Raw genomic sequence first — 27,334 nt, 5'->3', positions numbered from 1 at the left:
TAAAACGACTTGATGACCTGTAGACGTGCATGTACATTGTGTGTGTATACCTGGTAGTAAACAGTGACTTCCGAGTTGGCGTCTCCTTTATTGAGTGATTTGACCTTACAGATGTGGTGCTTCTGTGGAAGCTCGACCACTCTGAACATCACCGGTACCTCCGCTGTCAGCTTGGAGAACTGCAACTTACTGCCAGGCAAGACACGAGGAGAGAGGGAGTAAAATAAGTGAGAAGGTAAAGAGGAGAGAGGAAAAAAAAAGCAAAGGCGAATCATGGACTAAACAACTGAAGCTGATGTGAATCACGGCGTATTATAGCAAACAAATCTATTTGATTGTATAGTATTGGTGTTCTCATTAGGGAGTGCATTCAGTGTAATAACTGACTTACTCTGTGACATATTGCAGAAACTGCACAGACTCCTGTGGAGGAAATACAATAAAGAGTAATGAATAGTGAGAGATAAGAGAGAAAGAGAGTGAGGAGAGGCAATCAGCCAAGCACGAGGGCAATGTCAAGTACACCCAGTAGCAACTGAGGCAAGAGTAGACGTGAACGTTGACTGATTCACTCTAATCAGCTAATATTATTGTCAATCAGTATGCTTGTCTGTGTGCTGTCTGCTGTCCACTCACTGCACTGCTAAAGTTCCCTTGCACCAGTCCCTCTGCAAAGAGCTCAGCTCTGAAGCTCCGGCTGAACTCAGTCAGCTCTTCAGTGGTCAAACCAGCTGTTAGAGCCTGATATTTGTCCACCATGGACCAGCGAGAGTGCTCCAAGATTAACAAGCGCACGTCCCTGGAGGAGAAAAAAAAAGGATGAGAGCGAGAAGATAAAAGAGGACGGTGACGACCGGAGGCTCTTCTATTTAGGGCTGTCACACATTTCACCACTAGAAGGCAACATACACTCGATAATCTCACATAGCAATGGGGAAGCAACGTACTTGCTGAGTTTCTCAGGTTTAATGAGGATGTTGAAGTAGGTTTTTTTCAGCTGCTCTGCGAACATGCTGAAGACGTCAGAGGAGGCCGAGAAATCTGCCAGGTGGTCAATGATCAGGTGAAACAGCAACTACAGACAAAAACATGGTCAACAAGTCACACATACATTACATAAGATTCTTTCTTATTCAGTTTGTGGTTTAATGTATGCAAAACAATTACACGTACAGTTGTGTTTGTAACTGTTTTGAGATTAAAATAAATTTAGCCTTTAAACACCAACAGAGTGGATTTTAAAATAAACGTATCACAGACAGACATTTTTATGGCCAGCTGAGGCCCATTTCCTGTTATTTTATAACAATTAAGCAGATCAAAAGCTGAAGCTTATTCCAAGTGTTGGACTTGCATTTGGTGTCTTTTCTCTGGAATCGTCAACATGAGCTCCAAAGAGATGATTCAAGTGAAGGAGTCCATAATTACACTGAAAAACTGCAATAAACCTATCAGAGCTTCCAAATCAACACTCTGGTACATTCTTTAAAAGGAATGCACTGATGAGACCACAGGAACAACTACATCGAATAAGTCAATCCTTGTTTGAGAAAAACCTTTTCACAGTCACAAGGATGTAGACATGTCATTGACAAAATCTACAATCAAGAAACACCTTCGTGAATGTGATTATAGCGGGTTTATGACAAGGTGACAAAGACATAAGAACTGGAAAGCCAGATTCGACTTATCCAGAAAATATGCCAAATTTCTTGGACATATAAACCCAAGTTTGACTTGTACCAGAATCGTGGGGAGCCAAAAGTATGGAGAATGAAAGGAACGGCTCATAATCTGAAGCATACCACGCTATCTGTCAAACATGGTGGCGGCAATGTTTTGGCGTGTATGGCTGCCAGTAAAACTGGGTCAGTAGTGTTTAGTGATGATGTGACTGCTGATAGAAGTAGCAGGGAGGATACTGAAGTGTACAGGGCTATGCTCTCTGCTCACATTTAGCCAACAGCTTCAAACGTGATTGGATACTGTTTCACAGTTAAAATGGGAAAATGATCCAAAGCATACTGCAAAAGCAACCCAAGAGATTCTCAAGACAAAGACATAGGCATGTACTTCAATGGCCAAGTAAGTCACCTGATCTCAACCCAACACAGCATGGTTTTCAGTTACTGAAGACGAAACAGAAGGCAGCGAGTCCCAACTAAAGGCGGGTACAGTAAAAGCCTGGCAGACCATCTCAAGTAGATTTCAGGCACTCACTGACTGCAAAGGATTTTTATCCAAGCATGAATTTAAAATTATATCGGCTTGTCCAATTAACTTCGAGCCTTTAAAAATGTTGACTATGTATAAAAATTGATATAATTCCTAAACAGTTAAGCAAAATTTTTGTAAAGCCCCTTGAATTAAAGCTGTATATTGAATGTTTGATTTAAAATCCCCTGTGGTGGTGTACAGAGCCTAAAATGCAACTGCCACTATCCAAACTGTTTATCTATGTGTGTATGTATGCTTACTCACAGGAAGCTTGTGGTTAAATCCTTTAACTTTGATGACCAGTCCGTGCTCACCAGCAACCAGTTTATACTCCAACTGGGCCACTTCAGCCTCATAGGCTGGCTCTGCCAGGTTGTGGCCCAGAATGTTTACCAGAAGGTCAAACAAGACCACACTGGAGCGCAAGAGGAAGGCGACAAATAAAGAGAATAAGAGAAAAGTGAAATAGAGAGAGGGCAGGGAATAGTACAGAAGGAGGTAAGAAGGATGAGATGGAGGATAGAGAGGGAAAAAAAACAGGCAAAATAGAAAAAGAAGGAGGAAGGACAGAGGAAGGAGAAACGTGGGGGAGGGAGGGTAAAAGTGACAAAAAGACATAAGTGGAGGCAGTGGGAGAGAGAGAGACGATTAAAAAGCAGACATTAACAAAGGTCATAGCAAAAAACAAACACTTATTTTCACAAACTCTTATCTGAGCTTAAACTCACTTCTTAGCGGATTGCTGGATTACTGGAGAGATTAAGTGGAATCTGACGTAGGCTAAAGAAGAAGAGAGAGCAAGCAGGTGTCAACCATTCCCTAATGACATTAAATACCTTTAAAGTAACATCTTGCATGCTAATTGATGCACACAGTACAAGTACACACACACTAACACACAGTCTACCTCTTGGGATTTTGAATTTGTTATCTTTCTTGTACCACAGGCAGCCCCTGTCGCTGTCGGCTATCCGGACTGGGAACTCGGTGTCTGGGCAGTCAGAGGGCTTCAGGGTGAAGTCAGTGGCTGAACAAGTGCACACACACAATAAATCACCATTCCACTCGGTGCAGCCTCATAAATAATGCGTGACTTTCGACAATTCATTATATACAGTTTAGGGATAAACATGTAGTCGCTTGTCAACACAGAGAAAGATGTTACCCCCACAATAAATGATTCAGAAACCCTTGGGCCAGAAAGTGAAGCTGCCAGCTTTTAGTAAAGCTGGCCGCGTAGGTCTGTCACTTTACAAAGTTTGTAAGCAAACTGCAACGACAGAATGAATCAACCTTTGCATTTGGCCAGAAGTGAGCCAGAGGTGTTTTGTTTTTCTGTGTTTAAATTAAAATATTGACCTTTAATTAACATACACCGTTCAATCCATGCAATCAGCAAATATAACTGGTGCTGTGTAACCATTTTTGTGCCGATCGGTCTGAATTTACAATCCAAACTTTATCCATTGGTACATTACAGGAGCTGGCCCTGTGTGTTTTCGTTCTACTTTTAAATTAATTCACTTAATAAAATTCGTTCATTTTGTTGTAGCCAAATATGTGGTACGTTTGAAAATGCAGACAGTGATGGATTTAATCTATTTCACAGTGAAATTTTATAACTATAACGACAAGTTGTTCAAAACTGATTTGTAACTTTTCCATAATTTTGTTCTGCTACAATATTTAAGGTGTTAGGTGTTGTATTATTATAACCTTTATTTATTAGTGGATTCTAAAATACAGTTTACCTTGTAATCTGTAATGAAATAACTTCAATTATTTGTAAAACTAATAACATCCCCCAAACTGAATCTCAATCTTGAATACTTATTTTTTTCCACAACTGTATTTTTTGGGGGGCATTTTGCTGTTGCAGGTCGAAAAAAAAAATTCCCATGCTTGCCCCATAACCACAAGCCACAGGCTTATGGTCAAATTAGCCTTACATGTCTGACCAAGCTGCAAGGCGTTGAGTTGCATCATGGATAACGTAGGCGTCTACAGACTGATTTGACTGATTTTTGATCAGATATGGATAGCAATATTTAACTAGTCTGGTTATCAAGATGCATCAATAATTCAATGTGATATTAAATGGAATTTAAATATGTCTGGGAAAAAAAGGTTATAAAACAAAACAAGCAGGAGACTTCTCAGAGTGTGTCCTCTAATAAAAACCAATCACAGGATGACACAGCATCCTCTTATATTTTGAGCCTTAATACAACTTAAAATCGAAGTTCAACTAAATGTACTCCCTGTACTCCCGCCATGAACAGGGAAATTAGTGATAAAGACCAATGTGGTGTTCTGTACCAGGCTGAAAGCAAGTGTATTTGTGCTCTAAAGCTGGTAACACTGTTTATGGCAGGGGTATGGAACTCCAGGCCTCGAGAGCCAATGTCCTGCAGGTTTTAGATGCGTCCTTGGTCCAACACAGCTGATTTAAATGGCTAAATTACCTCCTAAACATGTCTTGAAGTTCTCCGGAGGCCTAGTAATGAGCTAATCATTTGATTCAGGTGTGTTGACCCAAGGTAAGATCTAAAACCTGCAAGACACCGGCTCTCGAGGCCTGGAGTTCTCTAACCCTGGTTTATGGGGACTAACTTGCTTTTGAAGCCAGCCTCAAGTGGCCATTCGAGGAACTACAGTTTGTGGCACTTTAAGTTTTTCATTTTCCAACAGAAGCTGTGGCTTGATTTGTACAGAAAAACAAAGAATTTCTGCTAGACTACAACAAGAAAAGCCTGGAATAAAATAGTATTAAATACATAATTTACCACACATGAAATCAGTTAAGCTATACAAGGGTAAGCCAACAAAAACAGGACCATCTTTCCTCCGACACAGCTATTGTGATCTCTCAAACATTTTTCTCCATCTTGCGCTGTTGTCAAAATATGGGTTGAGCTAATTTAACACTCCACTTCTAAAAAGCAAAGTTTCTCTCCCCTGGACTTAAATTATAGGAGGAGGATAAACATGCTGTGCAACAACATTTAACTGCTGCTTTAATAACTGCCGAGGTAAGGGGGAGAAAACTTACTGCAAATGCTCCGAATGGGGTTTCAAATCACTCAACCTCCCCCAGAGTGAAAAATACCATCCTGACTTCACAAATTTTAGCTTGAATTAATACACCTCAGCTAGATCAGTGACTAACAAGGGAGCATTAGAAATGACAAAATACACTGACAAAAACACTCAGTTCCTCCAGGTTTGGTCAATATATCTGATTACCGGTATTTCGTGGATGGATTAATGGAGAGCTAAAGTCCAAACTGCTGGAGCACATCTTGTCCAGATCATCGTATTGGACACTTTTCAGATACAGCATGCAGCAGATTAGGCCAGAAAGACCTACTTTTTTGCCCATAATGCAAAAAAGAAGTTTCTTCACCTACCAATGAACTTATTCTCTGCAGGAAGGTGGAGGTCAGCAGTAAGCTCCAGGTTTCTTGTCCACTGCTCCATCCACTCTTGCTGGATATCTGTATGAAGGTTAAACATCTATTAACACATAAGAAATACTTGCCAATTTGATTCAACTGCTGAATAAAGTGAACTCTCTACTTTTATATTTTAATTTAAATGCTTTTCCAACGCCATTGTTTGCCATATAAAAGACAGAGATAAATGCTGGCATTTCTACTGCTGGCTCTGCTTTATATGTGGCTGAATACCACCACACAAGGGAAAAAAAGACAATGTATTCACTGAACGCTTACAATGTACGAAGCAACTGCTACAGTCACAGTAAACACACACACACACACCCTCCACGTTGTATTGTGTGCCAAACCACTTCTCCCTGAGGGGACACTGGCCCTCATGTTCTGGTGACAACAGCATCAGGTTGGCTTTCTCAGGGGTGAGGAGAGACAGAGCTGCACTGATCACCTACACACACACACACACACACACACACACACACACACACACACACACACACACACACACACACACACACACACACACACACACACACACACACAAAATCAAATCAAAAGATGTTTGCAGCACAGAGAGAGATCATATTTCCTCCCTTTCTAAAGAACATCAACATTAATGGGAGACAGTTTTAGCAGCCAAAAACAATGAGACAAAAAAAGAGAACAGGCGTTAACACAAAAAATATGCAAAGCCACAATTAGACTGTAACTTTTGATGCAAAATAACATCCACCAGCAGAAAAGAGGATCTCAGCTCTAAGAAACATATTAGAAACAAAATCATTAAAGGAGCGATGAGAAACACATCTATATTTTTCTACCTTTGAGTGACCTGTTTCATTAACATCTTTATCTAAAAAAAGGACATTTTGCATTTTAGAATAAAAGCCCTGAAAGTGGTTCACTCCCAGAACTACTGAACTACTTACTTCTGGATTGAACTCAAACATCAACTGATCTCCTGTCAGGAAGTCTTCTTTAGGGAACAGTTGCATGTTTTCACAAATGTCCTCCACGTACTCTATAGGATCAATCTGGCAAAGAGAAAATCAAAATCGAGAGGCTTTACTCACACAATCTCATTGATAATAACAATGATACATTGCTACATGTCCAAAACACGGCAACTCAGCGACTAATGAAGGCTGTTAGCCTTACTTGCTCCTGATAGTGAAACTCATTTGCTTCAATCCTCTGAATCTCTTCATATATCCTGAGTGCACAGACAGACAGAAACAAAGAATTACAACTTTTATTCACCTCATAAAATTGCTTAGACGCCACAACACCAGCACTCTCTAAGACAGAATAAGGAACATAATAATAACAAAAATAATAAGACCATAAATATACAAATAACAGCCAACCACACATATTATGTTGTCACTATCTCAAATAAAGCAGCATTTACTACAACTACACAATGAGTCAGACAATCAAACAGACAGAAAATCCATGTTGTATATTTGATTTCAAACTGAGAAATATACCTATCTTATATCTACCTATCTTAGTGAGGATATTTTTGGAAAAATGAGGACCGGTGGACCTGTGTTCACTTTTATAGACCCCATTTAAAGCACTGTTTAAGAGTTAAGATTGATTTGAAGGTGTGTGTGTGTGAGTGAGAGAGAAAGTGAGTGAAAGAAAGTGCCTTTGCAGTGGTCCAAGTGTCTGCAACATCTTCAGGTACTGGAACACGAGGCGAGTCACCTGTTAAAAGCCACAGACAAGCAAATTATTAGTGTATAACCACATTTATTGTTAGTAGAATTCCAGCAAAAAATGATTCCTTCCTTTCTGCAATCAATCGATATGGAGGTATTGTTAAGTTTTATGATCCATAACAATTACAGTGATGCCAAAAAGAAGTTGCCAATCATGTTAACTATGGTTACCTGATTATAGTCATTAGAACAGCTCTGAAAACTGAGTTGGAAAAAGTGGTTTCATTCAGAATACTAAACAGCTCAGTAATACATGTCTTGATCCCACTTTTAGAGAATCAGACATGTAAATGAAAATATCAAATCTCTGTTAAAGTAATAGTAAGAGTAAAAAAATAATTATTACCATTGAACAAAACCATTGTTCATCAGTTGTGACAAAGTAAAAAATCACTTACAATAACTTAAAATTAGTATTTTCTAACTCCAGACATCAATTTTAAAGGGGCCTTTTGATATTTTGAAATATGCATTTGCTTCCTTGCCCAGAGTTATAAAAAAGATTGATGCCTCTCTCATAGCAGTACACCAGGTATGAAGCTACTGCCAGTAACTGATTTGCTTAGCTAGCACAAAGACTGGAAAGTCCACTGGTTTCATAGTCTCGCTAATTAATACATAATATCTTCATTACAGTGGAATTATGCACCAGACTGTTTCTTGCCAAGACCAGCTACGAAGCAGACACTTTAAAAATGCAGGCAGATTTTTATGGTCTCAGTCTTGTTGCAAAATCTGATCTTTTTTCCACTAGTGTCTGTACACAGTTTGTGGCACAATCCCCAATCCTTGTGAAGACTGTACAAGTAAGAAGCAGCATGCTTATTCATGAGCATATGAGATGCAGGTGGGGTGCATTCTGTTATCTTTGAATAGCACTAGAATAGCTGTTTGTCAGTGTCCATTTTTATGCTAGTCAAGTTAGCCAGCAGTAGCCTCATAATAAATACAAAAAGAAATTGTCCTTTTTGTATTTATGGTGCTCTTTGCCTGCTATTATGTTTTACTTTTTGATTTTTATATGTGAAAAGTGCTATATAAATAAATTGTACTTACTTAAATGAGAGCTGTATGCTTTCTGTAATACTCTATGGGCTACCTAAGGCAAGCTCCAAGCAAAGTTAACCCCTTATACAAATACAGCCTTAAACCTGTGAGGGAACACTTTTCTGAACTGCAGGAGGTTTTTATTGCCGGCACCAGTTTCATATTAAGTTGGCTTGCTGTGTGTCTAACAGGAGGAGAAGGCAGGGCAAGGCAAGGCAAGGCAAGGCAAGGCAAATTTATTTGTATAGCACAATTCAACAACAAGGTGATTCAAAGTGCTTTACAGAGACATTAGAAACAAAAACAAATAAAAAGCATGATTTAAAATTAATTAAAACAAGCAAACAAACTAACTAACTAAACACACACATTTCACACCTGTTCGCGCGATCTGAACCCTTATCGGAAGGGGAGCTACCAGTCCTTCTGTGGACGAGCTACTTTCTATTTTAAATTCCCTGAATTTAAAATACTCTCTAGACCCAGTCTAGACCCAGTTGGGGAGCTACCCAGAGCTCTAATCCCACACCTGTTCGCGCGATCTGAACCCTTATCGTAAGGGGAGCTACCAGTCCTTCTGTGGACGAGCTACTTTCTATTTTAAATTCCCTGAATTTAAAATACTCTCTAGACCCAGTCTAGACCCAACTGGGGAGCTACCCAGAGCTCTAAACCCACTTAACAAACAAACAAACAAACAAAACAGTATATAAAATCAAAACAGATAAAATCAGAACAGTAGATAAAATCAGTAGTTAATGTAAGTTTTGAAATTTAAGCTTAACAAACAAACAAAACAGTATATAAAACCAAAACAGATAAAATTAGAAATAGATAAGATCAGTAGTTAGTGTAAGTTTTGAAATTTAAGCTTAAAAGTGTGGATTTGGTGCTTTATTCAAATGCAGCTGAGAACAGGTGAGTCTTCAACCTGGATTTAAATAAACTGAGTGTTTCAGCTGATCTGAGGCTTTCTGGGAGTTTGTTCCAGATATAAGGAGCATAAAAGCTGAATGCAGCTTCTCCGTGTCTGGTTCTGACTCTGGGAACTGATAAAAGACCGGATCCAGATGACCTGAGGGATCTGGAAGGTTCATACTGGGTCAGCAGGTCACTGATGTATTTTGGTCCTAAACCATTCAGAGCTTTATAGGCCAGCATCAGAACTTTAAAGTCTATCCTCTGACGGACAGGTAGCCAGTGTAAAGACCTCAGAGCTGGACTGATGTGGTCCACTTTTTTGGTCTTAGTGAGGACTCGAGCAGCAGAGTTCTGAATGAGCTGTAGTTGTCTGACTGATTTTTTAGGTAGACCTGTAAAGATGCTGTTACAGTAATCAAGCCTACTAAAAATGAATGCATGGACTAGTTTTTCCAGGTCCTGTTGAGACATCAGATCTTTTATCCTTGAAATATTCTTGAGGTGATAGTAAGCTGACTTTGTTATTGTCTTAATGTGTTTTTCTAAGTTTAGGTCTGCATCCATCACTACACCCAGATTTCTCGCCTGGTTTGTGGTTTTTAGATGTATAGATTGAAGTTCTCTGGTGACCTGTAATCGTTTTTCTTTGGCGCCAAAGACTATTACTTCAGTTTTGTTTTTGTTTAGTTGGAGAAAATTGTGGCACAACCAGTCATTGATTTCCTCAATGCATTTACCAAGAGCCTGTACAGGGCCTCGGTCTCCTGGTGACATTGTGATATATATTTGTGTGTCATCTGCATAGCTGTGGTAGTTTATTTTGTTGTTCTTTATAATCTGTGCCAGTGGGAGCATGTAAATGTTAAACAGAGGGGGTCCCAAGATGGAACCTTGGGGAACTCCACATGTGATACTTGTCTGCTCAGATGTGAAGTTACCTATTGATACAAAGTATTTCCTGTTTTCTAAGTATGTTTTGAACCAGTTTAGTACAGTTCCTGAAAGACCTGCCCAGTTCTCCAGTCGTTTGAGTAATATGTTGTGGTCAACTGTATCAAATGCTGCACTGAGATCCAGTAAAACTAGGACTGACATTTTTCCACTGTCTGTATTCAGACATATGTCATTAAACACTTTTGTCAGAGCGGTTTCAGTGCTGTGGTTCTGTCTAAAACCTGACTGGAAGGCATCGTAGCAGTTATTCTGTGTTAAGAAGTAATTGAGCTGTTGAGAAACTGCTTTTTCAATGATCTTACTTAAAAATGGGAGATTTGAGATCGGCCTGTAGTTGTTCATTTGTGTCTTGTCAAGATTGTCCTTTTTCAGTATAGGTTTGATTACAGCAGTTTTTAGTGGTTCTGGAAACACACCTGACATTAAGGAAAAGTTGACGATCTGTAACAGGTCCGACTCTAAAGTCTTTGAGACCTTTTTGAAAAAACTTGTTGGCAGGACATCTAAACAGCAGGAGGAGGAGTTCAGTTGACCTAAGATGTCCTCCAGGTCTTTGCTGTTAATAGGGTGAAACTGTTTGATGGTGTTTAAACAGCTTTTCGGTGGACACAGTACATATCCTGGATCTGCTGTTGATGTTCCAACTGCTTGTCTAATCTTTTGGATTTTGTCTGTGAAGAATTTGGCAAAGTCATTGCAGGCCATGGTTGAATGAAGTTCAGCTGCCACTGGCACAGGAGGGTTTGTTAGCCTGTCAACTGTAGAAAATAAGACCCGAGCATTATGGCTGTTTTTAGTGATGATGTCAGAGAAGTAGGACCTTCTTGCACTCCTCAGTTGTAAATTATAATTGTGAAGTTTCTCTTTATAGATGTCATAATGAACCTGGAGGTTTGTTTTTCTCCATCTGCGCTCAGCTTTCCTACACTCTCTTTTTTCATTTTTCACTAGTGTGGAGTTTCTCCATGGAGACTTTTTCCTTCCAGAGATAACCTTCACCTTAATGGGGGCAATAGTGTCCATTACATTTAACATTTTTGCATTAAAGCTATTGACGAGCTCATTGACTGAACCTTTGGACAGGTCAGGTGTTAATGGGAAGACCTGGTTAAAGATCTCACTACTGTCTTCAGTTATACACCGTTTTGTGATCACTGCTGTTGATATATTTGTGTGGGCTGAGATTTTACTTTCAAAGAAAACACAGTAATGATCAGATAAGCCCACATCAGACACAGTAATGTTTGAAATGCTCAGGCTCTTGGAGATCAGTAGGTCGAGAGTGTGTCCTCTATTATGTGTGGCCTCTGTTACATGCTGAGTCAGCCCAAAGTTGCCCAGAGTGTTACTCAGGTCTTTAGTCCCTTTGTCCTGAGGGTTGTCCACATGGATGTTAAAATCCCCAACAATAATTACACAGTCGAAATCAACACAGATCACAGACAGCAGTTCACTGAGGTCATTAAGTCTGTGCAGTATTTGGGAGGCCTGTAAACATTAAGAAACACAACTTTGGATGGGGCCTTCAGCTGTAAAGCCACATATTCAAAAGACTGAAAACTTCCAGGAGATAGCTGCTTACATTGAAATGATTCATTAAATAAGACAGCAACCCCTCCTCCTCTCCTGCTCACCCTGGCCTCACTGATAAAACTGTAGTTAGGAGGGGTCGTCTCGATGAGAACAGCTCCACTGTTACTTTGGTCCAACCAAGTTTCAGTTAAAAACATAAAATCAAGGCTGTGCTCAGTGATTAAATCATTAATTAAAAATGTTTTCCCAGCTAGAGATCTAACGTTTAATAAAGCCAACTTAAGTGTTTTAGAGGCATTACTTGTCCCCTCGTGTTTGGGAGCAGTCTGTGGCACACAAGGTATGTTTACTATGTTTAAAGATCTTTTAGAGTGCAGCTCTCTGTGTTTTGACCAGGCCACATGTCTCCTTCTGTCACCTAAAAGTACAGAAATTTTAAAACCTTCTAGTAAACAGGGTCCCAGCTTCTCCTGGGAAAAGTCACCACTGCCATAATCCTCGCAGCCCGGACCCTCCACACATCACACATCAGACTGCGGAGACAAAGCATGAAGGTGGTAAGGAGGAACTAAGGGGGGCGAGGCTGGGCAATGTGACTTCGATTGCTCTGTTGAGGGTGGGGCTCGGTGGCGAACCTTTGGCTGCTTTGGTGGGGGGTTTATGGGGGACAAAGAGGGATTGGGCCGGGGGGTAGATCTGAGCCCAGCATTGACCCGCTCCATCATCTCTTCAGTGAATTTCAGGTGTGGGGAGGAGGGAGAAAGGGAGGGGGAGGAGGGTGATGGGGGTGATGGCCTGTCAGGGGTTTGGGGGACTGGGGAAGATCCTGGTCCTGGTCGTTGGTGTTGTTGAGAGAGTTGGAGGCAAATAGGGACCCCTCTTCTTGCCTCTTCTTGCCTCAGATGTCTCTCCTTTCTGAGGCTCTTCCCGGGTGGGGGCAGATGGAGCTCCTCCTCAAGGTTTCTGCTGGGCTTTGTCTGTTCTTGGAGTACTGTTTGTTCTTCTTTATGAGATAACTCCTCGTTTATCTCAGCCTTGGCTCCAAGCACAGATGGATGACGTATGGAATAAAACAAGTTGAAGGTGAACAGTTTCACCCCTGACTTGTTAAAATTAAATCCATTTGCTTTAAACAGATGCCTGCGTTCCCAAAAAATATTAAAGTTGTTGATAAAATGCACTGAGTGGTCAGCACATGCTGATATAAGCCATTTATTCAGTGTAAACAGCCTGCTGAATCTCTCGTCTCCTCCTCTGACCGGCGGTACAGGTCCACTGATGAATACAGCTGCATTCAGAGAGTTTACAGTGTTTAATAATCCAATAAAGTCCAGTTTCAGAACCTCCGATTGTTGTTTGGACACATCGTTTGACCCTGTATGCAGGACAATGTTTGTCACAGTTGGATATTCATCTGCAATTTGAAGAATTCTCTCCTTCAGGATGTTGACCATATCGTTAGGAAAGCAGAGGACTTTAGTGTTCTTACCGCACATGCTTTGTACATCCTTTACAGCAGAGTCACCCACAATCAGCGTTTCAGGCCTAGCCTTTAGCTTTCCCCGTGGATTTTCAGGCCTTACTTCGCTACTTTTAGATGGATGGTTGTCCGATATAGATCCAGGGTCCTTTGATAGTGGAGCAAATCTGTTCTGCAGTTTCACATTCAGTTGGGTTTGTTGTTAACCTTCCTATTCACGGTTGTCCAGTCCTGTTTCCTCTCGTATACAGGGGTAGAAGAGCTTCTCTGTCTCGTAGGAAGTGAAGGCCAGTCGGTTTCAGAGATTTCAGCTCACTGTGCCCTGCCTGTGGTACGTCCTCCCCCTTCCAGGAGACATGATTTATGTCTTGGTTTTGCACCAAGACAGTCCAAGGGGGGATTATCGCTTGAGGATTTATAATAGTGCACAAAGTCTACTTTCTTGGTCATGTTATCTGTGCTCCTTAGCTGTGTGCTAGCTTGCTCATCGCTATTGTTTTGAGTCAAAGGCAAGGTTGTTTCATTTCCACACAGTCCATTTACCTCCACGTTTACTTCTAAGCGATGAATTTTTGTCTCCAGTGCTGCAATCTTCTGCAGGAGGCTGTGGTAGTCATCTGTGGAGAGGGAAGGCATCTTGTTGCTAGTTAGCCTAGCGGTTAGCACCTTTCTAGGCTATCGAGGCTGCTCGGTGCCCAGACGCTGTAATCAGGCTTCAGCTGTGTCTAGGCCACAGACACACGGAGCGCTGAGGATAAGGTAACTATAAAAATGTTGCTGTTTCTGTTAAGAACACTTTAGTCCTAATGATCTATAAGTGTCCAGAAGCTATCGCAGGTAAGCTCATATGGAAAAAGGGAAAAAATCAGCATAAAAATCGGTAAAAATCAATAAAAGAAGCAAAGCATTTAGAGAGCAAAGAGATGAAGCGTCCACACTCAGAAGTGGGAGACATGTCACTGGTAATCCAATGGCACACTGTAATTTTGATGTCAAGCTTGACACACTTTAGTGTCATCCACCTCGAGTCTGCTGATCCCTCTAATCAAGTCATTTTATTTAAAGAACAATTTTTTAAAGACGAGAAAAAAAAGCTAATCTATATAAGCCAAAGTCCGCATAGGTATATAACCAAGTGAGTGATAAGACTTTTGAAGGTTGTAAGGTTTCCCTTTGTAGTTAAAATTCCATTGACCAACAATGTTTAAGCAGCCTTTGTAGATAAGCAGTTCATATGAAGTTCAAAAGGACTTTATCTGCTGAAAAGGAAATCTTGAAACCATTAACTATTGTTTCACAAAAGCTTTATATTGGCCTTTTCACCATTTATAATAAGCAACAAGTCAACAGGAAAGTCTTGTCTGGATATCCCTCAAAAGTAAGCTTTTGTCGCCATAGGGCAAACTAACTGAAGGTGTTCCCAGATCCAGATCATCATGATTATGCACTTAGTTACTGGCCCTTAACAAAACGATATACATACTTTAGTACACTGGTATTACATATTCCTAATTCCATTGTTAGTCTTCCCACAAAAAAAACAGAAGACTGAAAAATGTCTAAACCTAATCTGACAGCAAGGAAAAACAAAAGTCGTGTGTAGTACTTCCATTACTACCTTCTGTTGAACCTCAGTAACTGACTGGATTGTGTAGTTGATCGACTTGTTCAGGTGTACCACCAGAAATATATCACTAACTCTTACACTTCACTTCATTTCATATTATTATCCATAAAACTCTTGTGAGTTTGTCAGTGAATTGAGAGGTTATTCTGCTATTGATCCAAATAAACAATATTCTTGAGGTTGTTTAAGTATTTATACGGAAATTACCTCAGTAACAGTGAACAGGATATTTTTCCATTGCATACTTAAGAGTACGAAATGGTCCTCTTGTCAAATTATCAGGCACTGCCTTTGTGTTAAATACAAGAGTTGCCATAGCAACTGACGCACAGTGCTTCCTTGACCTTAACTGTTGTATGCCAGCTACTTCCAGTATCTTAATAATGAAGAAAACCTGACTCTTTATGATATGACAATTAATAATAAACCTTGCGTGGGAGATTGATGCTTAAACCGCTGATTAATTTAATTTGCCCAGTTCCAAGGTTTTTTTCCTTTTTATTTTGAAAGAAATGCAGAGGAAATAACAAATGTTAAGAGTTTTCTTTACCTTGTAGAAGTTTTGGAAACCCTCATCAGTTAGGGTGATGGAGATTGAAAAGATGGAGTAGGTGGTGTTTTGGTCAAAGCCAGTTTCACTGTTTCCTCCAAACAAAGCCACAGCCCAGCACCTTTGAAAATGCAACATAGAAACATAACAATAAATGACCACAAATAGGCCTTCGACTAAAGAATTACTCACTGTTGTATGCGGTAAAATGAATGAACAATAAATAGAGGGCATTCAAGACATGTCACTTGATGACTCCTGGCTGCAAACACTTCACTTTCTACTGGCGTATTTCTAATGGATTTATCAACGGTAAATAATCAGCAAGAACATGGTATGATAATTTGAGGCCTCTGATCAGTAATGTTCTACAGACGGACATAGAGATCATTTCCAAATCTGACAGAGCAGGACAACATGTTCCCATTTTCAAACCCGTCTCTTGGCCCTTTTTGCTAGGATTGTCTGAATTCAATAAAAACAACCACTCCACTGCCTTTGCAGTTTGGGAATTAAGTCAAAGTACACTCAAATTTCACTGTTGTCATTTATCAACAATTGAAAGGATTATAAACACTAAATAGGAGCATTCTTTTACACTATCCAAGTGGTGCTGATGGTAAAGGGAGCATTGGATGGGCTCTTGGTAACGTGGGATGACACAAGGTTTGGTAAATCACTTCACCACTTAGCAACAAGAGGCTGAAATGCACTTGTACAGCCATATCCAGAGATGAGAACGTATGAATCACATTGTCAAGTGGGATGGCAAAGTGTATAGTATGAAGATTGGGCTCAAACACACAGGGCTGGCGCAGAGCGGGGAAAAAAGCTCATGTATACCCAGCAAATTGAAGAGCTTTTAATTGGGTTTTGGAGTGCCCTCAAATCAGAAAAACAAACAGACAGAAGCAATAACACTCACTTCTTCCTAAGCACTGAGAGGATGCTTCCTGTGCCTTCATGGCCAATCAGCCAAGAGATGTAGTGGAGAGGCTTCACTCTGACGAAAATGAAAAGTAGAAACAAAAAAACATTGATGCAATCCATCTACAATCAGGGGAAAAGCATGGTATCTTTTGACTGACCCAATTCTATATTTATATAAAGAGACATCAATGCAAATCAAATGCATGCGTGGGGAAAAAACAAAACAAAAGAATTTGATGAAATTTCTCTCAAGAGATGGAGAGCATTGTGTGACTCTATATTTGTTGTATATGTTCTGCATGGCGCTCACCTGTAGTATTTCTCCTGAGGAGGAAGAGCCCAGGTGATATTCAGTGCATGAACTTTCCCGACGGGGACAACTGTGAATGCAAACAGGTGGAGAAACACCATCAAGCACCTGAATCAAACGGACACTTGGCCTGGAGAAGTAAACCTGACATCAACAGAAAAAGCAAATGGAACCACTGATTTTTTGATTCAGAGCTCTTTCCTCTTTCTGTTACATATATTTTAAATAAAACTGCATAAAGGCAGCCTATTTTGCATGCTCTTATTTTCGTATGCTAACATTAAACTCTGCCAATTACTCCCAACTGTTCAGCCATCTAGAACACTCCGTTTCCACTATTCTTGGGTCTGTATGTCAGTGATAAATGATAACCCCATTAATGTCATCAAAATTGCTTGTCTAAGAAAGTGGATAAACTGAGCATCAGCAACAAGTCCCTGTACACAATAAAAAATATTTGTACATTCTACTCTTTTTCAGTTTTAACTATGTGAAAAACTACTTTAGCAGAGTCCATGAATAAAAATATGGAGCTGGAAATGAGAACAACAAGTCCCCTTTAAAACTGCAATTTGAATCAGCTTGACAGCCTCGAGTAACTCGTCTCAGCTGACATATTACACATTCTGGTCCTCAGTGGCTCTTTTGAATACATCCGGACTCATTATAAATGCATCATCACAGGGACTGAGTGAAAGCTGTTTTGGGATTAGTGTCACTTCAAGATGTGAAGTGAATTATTTCTTTGTGCTCAATAACTAGCCAGTTGGCTAATAAGCAGAGAAGCAAAGGATTTCACAGGATGTGTCCCGATCATGTCAGGGCTTCTACTGGCCCAAATGTAGAAGGCAGTAATGGATCCAATGTGCTTGTTCTAAATAAATGGTCTGAAACTGGATATGAGATTTTAAATGAGACAGTATGTTTTTATTAATGATGACAAACTACTCTGGAGACCCCGGGCTACAAGTCATTGATCTATGGAGGACCCAAAGGTCCAACTTTGAGAACCACTACTTACATAACCTGTTAGGGCTTATTTATATGTGGGAACCTGCAGTACACCAGATGTGCTTAGAGATATCCGGTAAGGTGTATCAGTACCTCTGTAGAGCTTGCTGAAAGCCGTTGTGTCAAAAGGATCCACCATATCAGAGAAATCTGGCTTGGGCAAACCACTACAAACACAAAAACAATACCATCACTTAAACAGTTCCAAGACGTAATTAAAGCGACTTCAACCCACCCTTATGTTTTAAGTAACATAGAAAACAGTTACTGGAAAAGGTTTCAAGTATAAGATTGAGGATGGATGTCTCCAATTACTGTTTACACAATCGGGGAAGTAATAGCACATTATTTCTGTCAGGCAGAGCTATAAAATCCTTTCATTCATTTAAAGCTTGATGAAAATTAATTTAGTTCATCTAAAGAAGTTAAAGTCACTTCAGGCAATTTTACAAGGATAGATGTGAGTATGTGGAAATGTAATCCTTTAATTGAAATGAAAGCCTTAAAAACTGGAGGTTATGTGCTTTTTATGTGTGTAACAGTGACTCTGATTCACTAAAAAAAGGTTCTGCAATGACTCATAAAGCATACGGAAGCGGTGCAGCAAAAAAACACAAACATAAAATAAAAAAAAACACTAATTCAGCTCAGCTCTGCTTTAGGGAGAAGAGATCCCTTCCAGGTGCATCATTTTGAAGAAGAAAAAAAGCATCTGAGATGAAGAAAGCGGAGAAAGAGATGGTAAAAAGGCTTGACATTTACATTTGAGCAAAGGATATTGAGACTCAATCTATATAGCGCCAGCTTCTCAACACAGCAACTGAGAGCCTCTTCTTGAATACTCACTTGTTAGGCACCTTGCTGAAGATCTCTCTGACCCACTCCTCCAGAGTGTCCAGCTTCTCTAAAGGACGCAGTGAGTGAAGGAGGATAAATTAGAGTTTGAGTGCGTTTCAATTATTCTGGCTGAAAACAACCACTTAGATTTGGGGAGAAGTCAGTGCAGTAACGATACATACTAAAATGCTTGCTTTAAAAGAAACTATGTTACAGTGTGGCTTTACATGCTTTAATTTAATGCTAAAATGTAAATGAAAATTCACGAATTTCTGTGTTTCCAACTAAATAAGGTAGAGCCTTCTTCCTTTTTAATTATTGCTAATGCAAACAAACTAAAAGCCTACATTTAGAGCTTTTACATTATTGTATAATGAGATGCAGCTTTTGTATTTTGCATTGCAGCCTTTTTTTACAAACATTTTAATGTATAGCATGGTTAATTTAATTGTGACAGCTTTTTCCTATGCATGTTTCAAATTACTAAATGGAAGTCAAAGTTGTTTTTCAAGACTAGAGTACATAATTTTAATTCAATAACAAAGGAGCAATTGTTTACAATGTTCTTCTTTATTCTTTATCCCTTCTTTTGTGCCAAGTCAACAGTCAGTCCACACTGTTGCCTCACAGCAATATGGTTACTGGTTCGAATTTGCCAGCCAGCTGGGGCCTTTCTGTGCTCTCTACGCTTCTATGAGTTCTCTCCGGGTACTCTGGCTTCCTCACACAGTCCAAAGACATGCTTGTTAACTGGTGATTCTAAATTGGTTGTAGGTTTGAATTTGAGCATGGATGGTCGTCTGTTTCTCTGTGTTGGCCCTGCAACAGGCTGACAACCTCGCCCTATGACAGCTAGGATGAGCACCAACTCCCCCGTGACTCTGAACCAGACAAGCAGTCGAGAAAATAGATGCATGGATGGACTCTTTAATGAAACATGATGTAAAAACCAGGTAGGATTGTTCAGCTGGGCTTCAAAACAGATGTTTCCCCTTGCTGATATGGAAGCTCCTAAAAACAGCTTTTTCAGGCAACACTGATCGATATTATAAGCAAAAATCCTTTGGCCTATAGGTTGAAAAAGTTTAACCGCACTCTCCGGTCAGATGCCTGAGGTTAATTTCACCTCTGAACACAACCAGAATGATTAGTGCAATGTAGTGACATCATAATGACCTAATGCACACAGGTGCAGACATATATTACTGCACCAAGCAAGTCAAAGCGCTAGAGGTGAACAAAAAATTGAAGCGAGCAAAGAGAAAAAAAGGTGCAATTTTATGAATATTATAAAACCTATATTATAAAACCTTGCAAGGAAAGGTGTTTGCAATCATCAGCAGTTTGATGCTTCATCATTTTCCAACAGAAATGATGGTTATAAATATTTCCGGTTGTTTTACTCCAATTAGCGATCTACTATAACACCTTTGCATCCCTCTACACTGGCAGAATCTTAGACAACAAAAGAGGTGCAACAAGAGTGAATTTTACTGAGGGCGAGTAAGTGTTTCATGAGGATGGCATTTCTCAGCACCAAATGTCAACACTTCATCATTTTACTTGTATGCTGTAGTTAATTAGCTGAGTGATATTTTCTGTGAAACCAAGAAAATACATTAGATACTTTGCATGTGACTTTGTTTTGAGTAATACAGCAATTCGAGCTGATTCGGGAATGATTATCTACAGTTGGCTGAATATGGATGAAGTGGATCCTCATTTGAGATAATGATCGTCTGAATTTTTGATTAATCCACAGATTGCTTTTTCAATGAATCTGTTCATTTGGTGTATGAAATTATTGAAACAAATTACATTTCTGTCAATCTACTAATCGGCTAGTTCTTGATGCATAATAAATGGGAATGCTTTTCCTGACCTTTTGACTGCACAGCCAGAGTCATGTAGTGGGCAGAGTAGTATTTCTTCCAGAAGGCACGCAGCCGCTTATACACATTGATCTTCATTCTTTTGGGCTCCTGCTTCAGTGTCTCCGCATTCCCTGGTATTGTGACAAGTTAACAATCAAGTGACAAACATAATACATGACAGAGAGGAGCCCTAACACATGCAGGGATATGAGAAGGCAGGTAAACTGGTGCAGGTTTCAGCTCTCCTGTTTGTTATTGCTGAACATACCCCAAGGAGGCCCTGCGTGTATTATTTGTCCCAGCAGTTGTTTTTACTAACTCACCCCAGCAGAACTTGCCCATAGGGTGTCCAGGTTTGGCCAGACTGCCAAATAGCATCTCCTTCCTGTGGGAGTCAGATGGCTTAGCCAGCTGGTACTCTGATAGACAGACGGAGGGACACAGGAAAAGGTAAGATGGGACAAAAAAAATGCAGAAAATGCACTAAAACACTTTATATGAACCAGGATTAATTTCTCAGAATGCAGGAGTGATGCACATAGGCACCAAGACCCACCACTGTCAACAGCCTCCACTTCCCTGTCAATGGCATCCCGAATCATTAGGGGGCAGATGAAGAACTGTGCCCACCTGAGAACAACAGGACAAAGTGGTAATGTTCAGAAGCAGACAGAGCACAGATCAGACATAAACATTTAGATGTAGATGGACGCACATGACAAACAACATCCAATATATATCCAAGTGCACACCATGATCCACACTACATCTATCGGCCTCTGAGATCTGAATATATGACATCCAAGTTTCACTATTCTTACTTCATATCACTTACTTTATACATCCACACTGTTTAGATTGAACTAAACCCATAATTTAACTAAAACATGGAGCGACATCAGACATACCAGTGGTTTAAATGTAACTTTAAAGTTTGAAGTTATTACTAAAAGAGGATTTAGACATAATTTAAATTCAAACTGGCAGTGTCCAAAAGCATTTCCTTCGTCTCCTACTTCCCACTATAATTACCAGGTAAATGCGTCTCTTTGATTCACCCGTTCAGTTTATGAATTCAGCTTGCTAACTAAATTTGATATGGTTAGCTGATAACTTGCCAAACCACCCTCTGATCAAAATAAGGTCATTTCTGGCAATATTTGGACACAATGGTTTAACGGCAGTCAAAACTGCAATAGTGAGGTTTCAAAATGTAGAGTCCACAAACCCATGGATGATGTCTCGGTGGCTATTTCCACAAAGCAAAAATATTAGGACTGAAGAGTAAAAGCGAGCGCTAACAAGGAATATGCCTGTAACGTGCCACACATTTTCACAATATAATCATCAGGTCTGCTAGAACTTTCCTTTGGTAAATTATGCTCTAGCATGTTAAGTGCCTTACTGTTTGGATTAGACCATAGATTTTCCCTTATAGCCTCTATGAGTCTTTGGTTTCAGTCTAGTTACTAATTGTTAATTGTTCTAACTTGTCTCCGTTGCTTCATATGAGTTTATATTCTCCTTTTTCTTGTTTCTGTCTTGTGTTTACCTGTAAATCCTCACCACCTCGTAAGGATGACTGCTCGAAAAATAAGATAACAACCAAAAACGAAAAAGCCCAACTGACTCCTAACCTGTCAAGAGCCTCTTTGAAGTTTTTCCTCTGAATGTCAAACTGGAAGATGGTCCTCTCACAGTCCGTGGAGGCATTGTCGCTCCCACCGTGCTTCTTGAGGAAAGCATCAAAGCCGTTTTCTGATGGATACTTCTCACTGCCCATGAACACCACTAGGCGACAACGAAATCACAGTAAGGGTGAAAAGAGAGAAGGGATTACAAATCATCAAAAAAAAAAAAGGAATCCAAAGAAAATAATCTATTAAAGCTACTTGCACGATGTGTCTTTTGTCGTTTTCTTATTTATGTGGACAATGAGACAAATGCAGACAATAACACATCACATTTCTGGCTCAGCTTTAATAGAATTTTGATAACTCTGTCTCAGATGAAGCCGCGTACATAACTCTAAATAGTGCCGGGAATATTTGGTGACAGCATGAGAAAAGGTTTCCTTTGATCATTTGGAAACAATGTTCAACAATCACAATTGGTAGAGGAGACAGATAGCAATTTCTCTGCTGACAGTAGCATCAATAGATTGGATTGCAATTCTGAAGTTATGTGGCATTTTGTGCAAGCCTAGCTTTTTTTTTTTCCCCCAACTGAAAAATATCTTGCTTGCTTCCTCATAGTTAATCTGCCAGCAAGGCAAGGCAGACATTAACCCACAGGCCCCAGATTTCCAGGAGCCCCAAAACCCCACGAACAGTGTAGCGTCACTTGGTTGGTAGTAAATTAATTATTTGCACCTCACATTCTAAGACTTTCCTTATGCAGGAATACATTAATTTTTGCTTATATTATGTATAGGAGTTAAAAAAAAGGGACATTCAGTAGGAGAAAGCTGCAAATGTTCAAAAGCAACTGGTATACAACAATCTTTGCTGGATTGTTTGCTGTTTACTGTATCTTGGGATACATTATTATGCATTCTATGTAGTAAATGGGCATTTGTAAGTGATGAGTTAGATGCATAATGCACAGAGAGCAGGCAGAAAAGTGGGTCAAATAGAGCCTGAAAACTAATTTTTTGCCCTGTGGCCCCACAGTGGGTAGATCTGGTCCCTCTGGAGATGGATATTCTGGGAAATGTCACATATTGTTAACTGATACTGAACGAGACAAAAAAGGCTAAGAGGCACACTAAATAATTAAAACAAACTACACAAGGATGCATTTAAAATTAGGATGTGTGATAGGAAACATTGAAAACATATCTGAGGATGTATCTGGGGACGGAGAAACCACTGAATTAAAGAACAATGAAAACTTTTTTAAAAAAAAGATGACAATACTTGTCTACTGGATTAATTACTCACTGTGTTCCAGAAAGTGAGCTAGGCCGGGGAGATCGCTGGGGTCACTGAAGCTGCCCACACCAACACACAACGCTGCCGCAGACTGAAACACAGGATATCGAGGCATATCTGAGTCTGGCATTGCACTTCAGGGAAAACTTGAATGATACTCTGTTTATCTTGCTGCCAAAAAAGGCCATAAAGACAGAAACCAATGTAATAAAGTATTGAGACGCAGGCAACAAAATTGTTGAGTTTGATAGTTTTATGGCCTTAGCTGACAATATCAAAAACTAATCTTATCTTTTAAATGCCAAAAGCAATATATGAAAAGAACTTTCAGGTACAGACATGTTTAAAGTAGTGTTAGCTCCTGATGCTTACTGCACTGGTGTAGTTCTGATTGATCTAATACTAGGCATTAGTGGAGACCCTCCAATCATCCACCATCTGAAACAAGCCCATATAACACCTCTGATGCATAAGGTAAGGTAAAGACGCAACAACAATGCAGAGAAAACAGAAAACCCCAACAATCACATGACCCCCTATGAGCAAGCGCTTTAGCGACAGTGGGAAGGAAAAACTCAATTTTAACAGGAAGAAACATCCAGCATAATCATGCTCAGGGTAGAGCAGCCATCTGCCATGACTGGTTGGCATGAGGGGAGGAAGACAAGACAACGACAAGCTGTAGACGAGAGCCAGAGATTAATAATAATAATAATAACTAATGATTAAATGCATAGAGGTGCATAAGCGCATATATGTATATGGCTCAGAGACCAGCCACATACGTAGTTTACTAAAGGCAGAGGAATTGAGAAATCATAGGGATTTGCATGTCATAAAGGCAAATATTCATTCATCTCTCCACCTACAGACTCAAAATTTAAACTATCACAACTATTTTTTATCATTTGAGAAGGCGTGCCTTCACCAAGAAGTGAAAATACAAAGCAAAGAAACACCTCGATCATCTCCTGAAATTAAGTCAAGGATTTAACACACCCAACCTAACACAGTGCATTAACATGCTTATTCATTCCGATATTGTCGCAATTACTTATTATCAGCAGATTAGACATGCGAACCTCACATCTACAGAGATGCTGTCAACAACAACATCCAGCTAGCGTTAGTCTTGTTTTCTAAAGCTCACACTTTGATAAAGACTTTGATTACATTCTCAGTTTATTTGTCAACTGCCCCAATCCAACAAAGTTAGAGCCACTTCAAAGAAAGTTAACAGCAGCTAATAGCAGCTAACAGAGACCAACAGGAGCTTCACTGACTCATCGATTTGTATCGGATTCCTTTCACGAAGTTTTACAGCCTCCTCCAGAGTAAATAGATGTAGACACCTGGCATATTGACAGCTGAGGTAAACAGAGGACCGACACCCTATACTCACTGCAGATGAACCCCAGCAAGGGTTGTCTGTCTTACAGCGGCCACTGTAGCTAAGAGTATACACTTGAATCGGGAGTGGAAAGAAAACAAAATTCTGTAGATTGCAATCTACTGACATCTAGTGGTGAGATTTTAAACATTGTAGCTTTAAGCCAACTTTCTCGTCATTGGTTCGTATCTGCAAAAGGAGGTTTGAGGAAAGGTGGGTGGAGCTTCTGAGCGTTGAGATATCCACTCCAACTTTTATGTTATTAAAATACTTTTTAAATGTGCAATATTGCCATTGTTTTGACAGTGAGTACTGCAGGGCGTGAGCAAAGTCTTTCTACTTTAAAGCTTGTAAAAAATCAAACTTGTCTTTATTTTCTTAGAAGAGATAATGATAGAACTAAAGTGTGTTTTTTAAAGTATTTTGTTGACTCTATTTACCTATAGGGGATTTTCACAAGCTTCACTGAAGAGGTATGTGCCACACTGCTAGATCTCTTGCACCTCTTTTGCGTTACCCCACCATGGAACATTTTCTAGATCTGCCACTGATCATATATAAAAACAGCTGTCTGAAACAAAGCATTTAGTGCAGTCTCAAGCCTGAGCACATACCCTGAACTCTAAATGTTTGAAACTCTGGCTGTATTTCATCAGAGTATTAGCCACTGTACATGTTGCAGAAATTATAGAAGAGTATAAAAGATGCACCTTAAATAGTGTGTGGAGTAATGGTGTCAATTTGTTTTTTACATTATTTCAAACAGTGTAGTTTTGCAAAACATAAATAAAGTCTATATGAAATGCTCTCTTGTTTCCTGTACCTGTTTCTCTGCATTTCCTTTCTTCTTTTTCCCCTCATTGTAATCATCTTCATCATCGATGCCCTCATCTTCGTCATCTTCCTCAGACCCATCCTCTGATCCATCTTCAGATTCATCATCGTCCTCCTCCTCCTCTTCTTCTTCACCTTCATCTGACTCTCCATCTTCTGTCGGTCCACTGTAATCTGAGATGAGCAGAGCTCGCAGCCCGTTTTCTAACACAATGTACCTGAGGAGAGTAAAGTCAAAGGTGAGATAACACAAGGAGAAGCACTGTGGTATCAATTGAGTTTTAGAGCCTTCACTGCTTTTTCTTAACAGCTTAACAGTTATCCCTTTGCAGATTGTATCTTATACCCTTTCAGCCCATCGTGTGCTGTGCTTTTTCACAGCAAATATTCCATCCATGCCCCACAGAGGCCTGAGGCACTGGTCTGTGCTTAAAGCATGAAATCATCCCATCAGACTACAATAATATTGCACTGATCCAGCTGGATGGGAGGCTCAATATCATTTTTGGATCTGGGTTAGTGGATCTGGGTCGTTTTGTCAGCACTTTCACAGTCATGAATGCAGAACTTTAGCAAGATGTATTTCATTACACATGAAATCCTATTAATACCTTCGAGTGAGAATAACATACATAATAGAACAGATAAATCGTGCAACTTTTCCTTTCTTTAAACAGCATAATGAATTATTTAAATCCTCATGGGAATCTGGTAGGAATGCTTGACTGTGCGGTAGAAGAGTTTTTTTTTTTTTTTTTTACCTGTACTGTTTGGGATCACTGGGTGATTTGATGATCTCTCTGTCACCGACATTATCCTCAGCTTCCCCCCCTCTTCCCGAGTCCCCGGCAGCCTGAATTTCCTCCCGGGACGCCGGCTCTGTAGCTTCTGCTGAAGCTCCCACTTGGACCGAGCCCGGAGAGTCAACCGCCGGGGCGTTTCTTGACTTGTTTGTTTGCGGCATCCTCGACAGAGATGACGAGACTCTGGCACTGCAGGCTGACAGCCAGGGGCGACCACAAACAACAGGACAAGTCGCTGTCAACGGCAATTTACTCCTTAGCGCGGCAGCACACCGTGTAAGCCTGGACAGAGCAATGATGAAGACCTGACATACGAGTGTGGGGGAGAAAAAACAAAGCTAAAGTTCAGCGCTCTGCGTCTAAAACAACACAGATTAACCAAGACTCTCGCTGTGGCGTGGGCCTATAGATGTGAAACTGACCTGTCACACACATATGGACACACACAACACCGGCTAGCCAGCGCCCACAATACAGCTATTCATACAACTGTCTGGTGGTTTCGCTCTATTCAGCTGGATGTCAGCTAAAATCCGACCCTGTCTCACCAGCCCGCAGCGAAACCTGAACCTATCATCTCACAGACCACCAAGAGCAAGTGGACATTTGAGAGGAAACACGAGTGAGAGAGGAAGGATTTAATGTTAACAAGCCGTGTCTGGTTCTGTTAGATGGTATTTGACACAAACGAAATAGAGCCGGAGTGTTTATTTTTTAATCTACTTCTACTTCTTTTTTTTCCTTTTTAGAAATACTTCACGAAGCCGGTCAAAAACAATGAAGCCATACCTCTCTCTGCCGACAGCAGAAGGGCCTCGGTGCCTGCGAATGTCCCCCACAGCAACAACGAGTGCTGTGATTTGTTGAGAGGAAGACGCGCTGAACTATGACGGCCGAT

The 27,334-nt window shown here is 40.2% G+C and overlaps 1 protein-coding gene across 3 annotated transcripts in view; it reads right to left on the bottom strand.

Moving 5' to 3' along the window:
• Window positions 1–27,319, bottom strand: part of LOC101463970 (nardilysin) — a 31,932-nt gene extending 4,613 nt beyond the window's left edge. Inside the window, exons 1-25 of one of the 3 annotated variants that reach the window (XM_004540289.4) lie at window positions 27,226–27,319; window positions 26,395–26,741; window positions 25,623–25,851; window positions 23,419–23,500; window positions 22,114–22,267; window positions 21,033–21,106; window positions 20,800–20,895; window positions 20,485–20,607; window positions 18,612–18,669; window positions 17,859–17,932; window positions 16,755–16,824; window positions 16,440–16,517; window positions 15,515–15,635; window positions 7,330–7,388; window positions 6,834–6,888; window positions 6,605–6,709; window positions 6,000–6,123; window positions 5,628–5,714; window positions 3,125–3,244; window positions 2,946–2,997; window positions 2,482–2,632; window positions 948–1,075; window positions 637–799; window positions 392–423; window positions 51–189 (exon numbers count right to left, since the gene is read on the bottom strand). In XM_004540289.4, the coding sequence (XP_004540346.1) occupies window positions 51–189; window positions 392–423; window positions 637–799; window positions 948–1,075; window positions 2,482–2,632; window positions 2,946–2,997; window positions 3,125–3,244; window positions 5,628–5,714; window positions 6,000–6,123; window positions 6,605–6,709; window positions 6,834–6,888; window positions 7,330–7,388; window positions 15,515–15,635; window positions 16,440–16,517; window positions 16,755–16,824; window positions 17,859–17,932; window positions 18,612–18,669; window positions 20,485–20,607; window positions 20,800–20,895; window positions 21,033–21,106; window positions 22,114–22,267; window positions 23,419–23,500; window positions 25,623–25,851; window positions 26,395–26,597 (2,577 nt within the window). In that variant the 5' untranslated portion in view covers window positions 26,598–26,741; window positions 27,226–27,319. Of the gene's footprint in view, window positions 1–50; window positions 190–391; window positions 424–636; window positions 800–947; window positions 1,076–2,481; window positions 2,633–2,945; window positions 2,998–3,124; window positions 3,245–5,627; window positions 5,715–5,999; window positions 6,124–6,604; window positions 6,710–6,833; window positions 6,889–7,329; window positions 7,389–15,514; window positions 15,636–16,439; window positions 16,518–16,754; window positions 16,825–17,858; window positions 17,933–18,611; window positions 18,670–20,484; window positions 20,608–20,799; window positions 20,896–21,032; window positions 21,107–22,113; window positions 22,268–23,418; window positions 23,501–25,622; window positions 25,852–26,394; window positions 26,742–26,858; window positions 27,193–27,225 lie in introns of those variants that run through there. The other 2 variants (XM_012923118.3, XM_012923115.4) reach the window with 2 other exon arrangements.
• Window positions 27,320–27,334: the final 15 nt, after the last annotated feature.

This window comes from Maylandia zebra, linkage group LG19, assembly GCF_041146795.1.
Source record: "Maylandia zebra isolate NMK-2024a linkage group LG19, Mzebra_GT3a, whole genome shotgun sequence".
NCBI classification, from domain to species: Eukaryota; Metazoa; Chordata; class Actinopteri; order Cichliformes; family Cichlidae; genus Maylandia; species Maylandia zebra.
The sequence above is the reverse complement of the archived record's forward strand: the minus strand, read 5'-3'. Positions and strand labels throughout refer to the sequence as shown.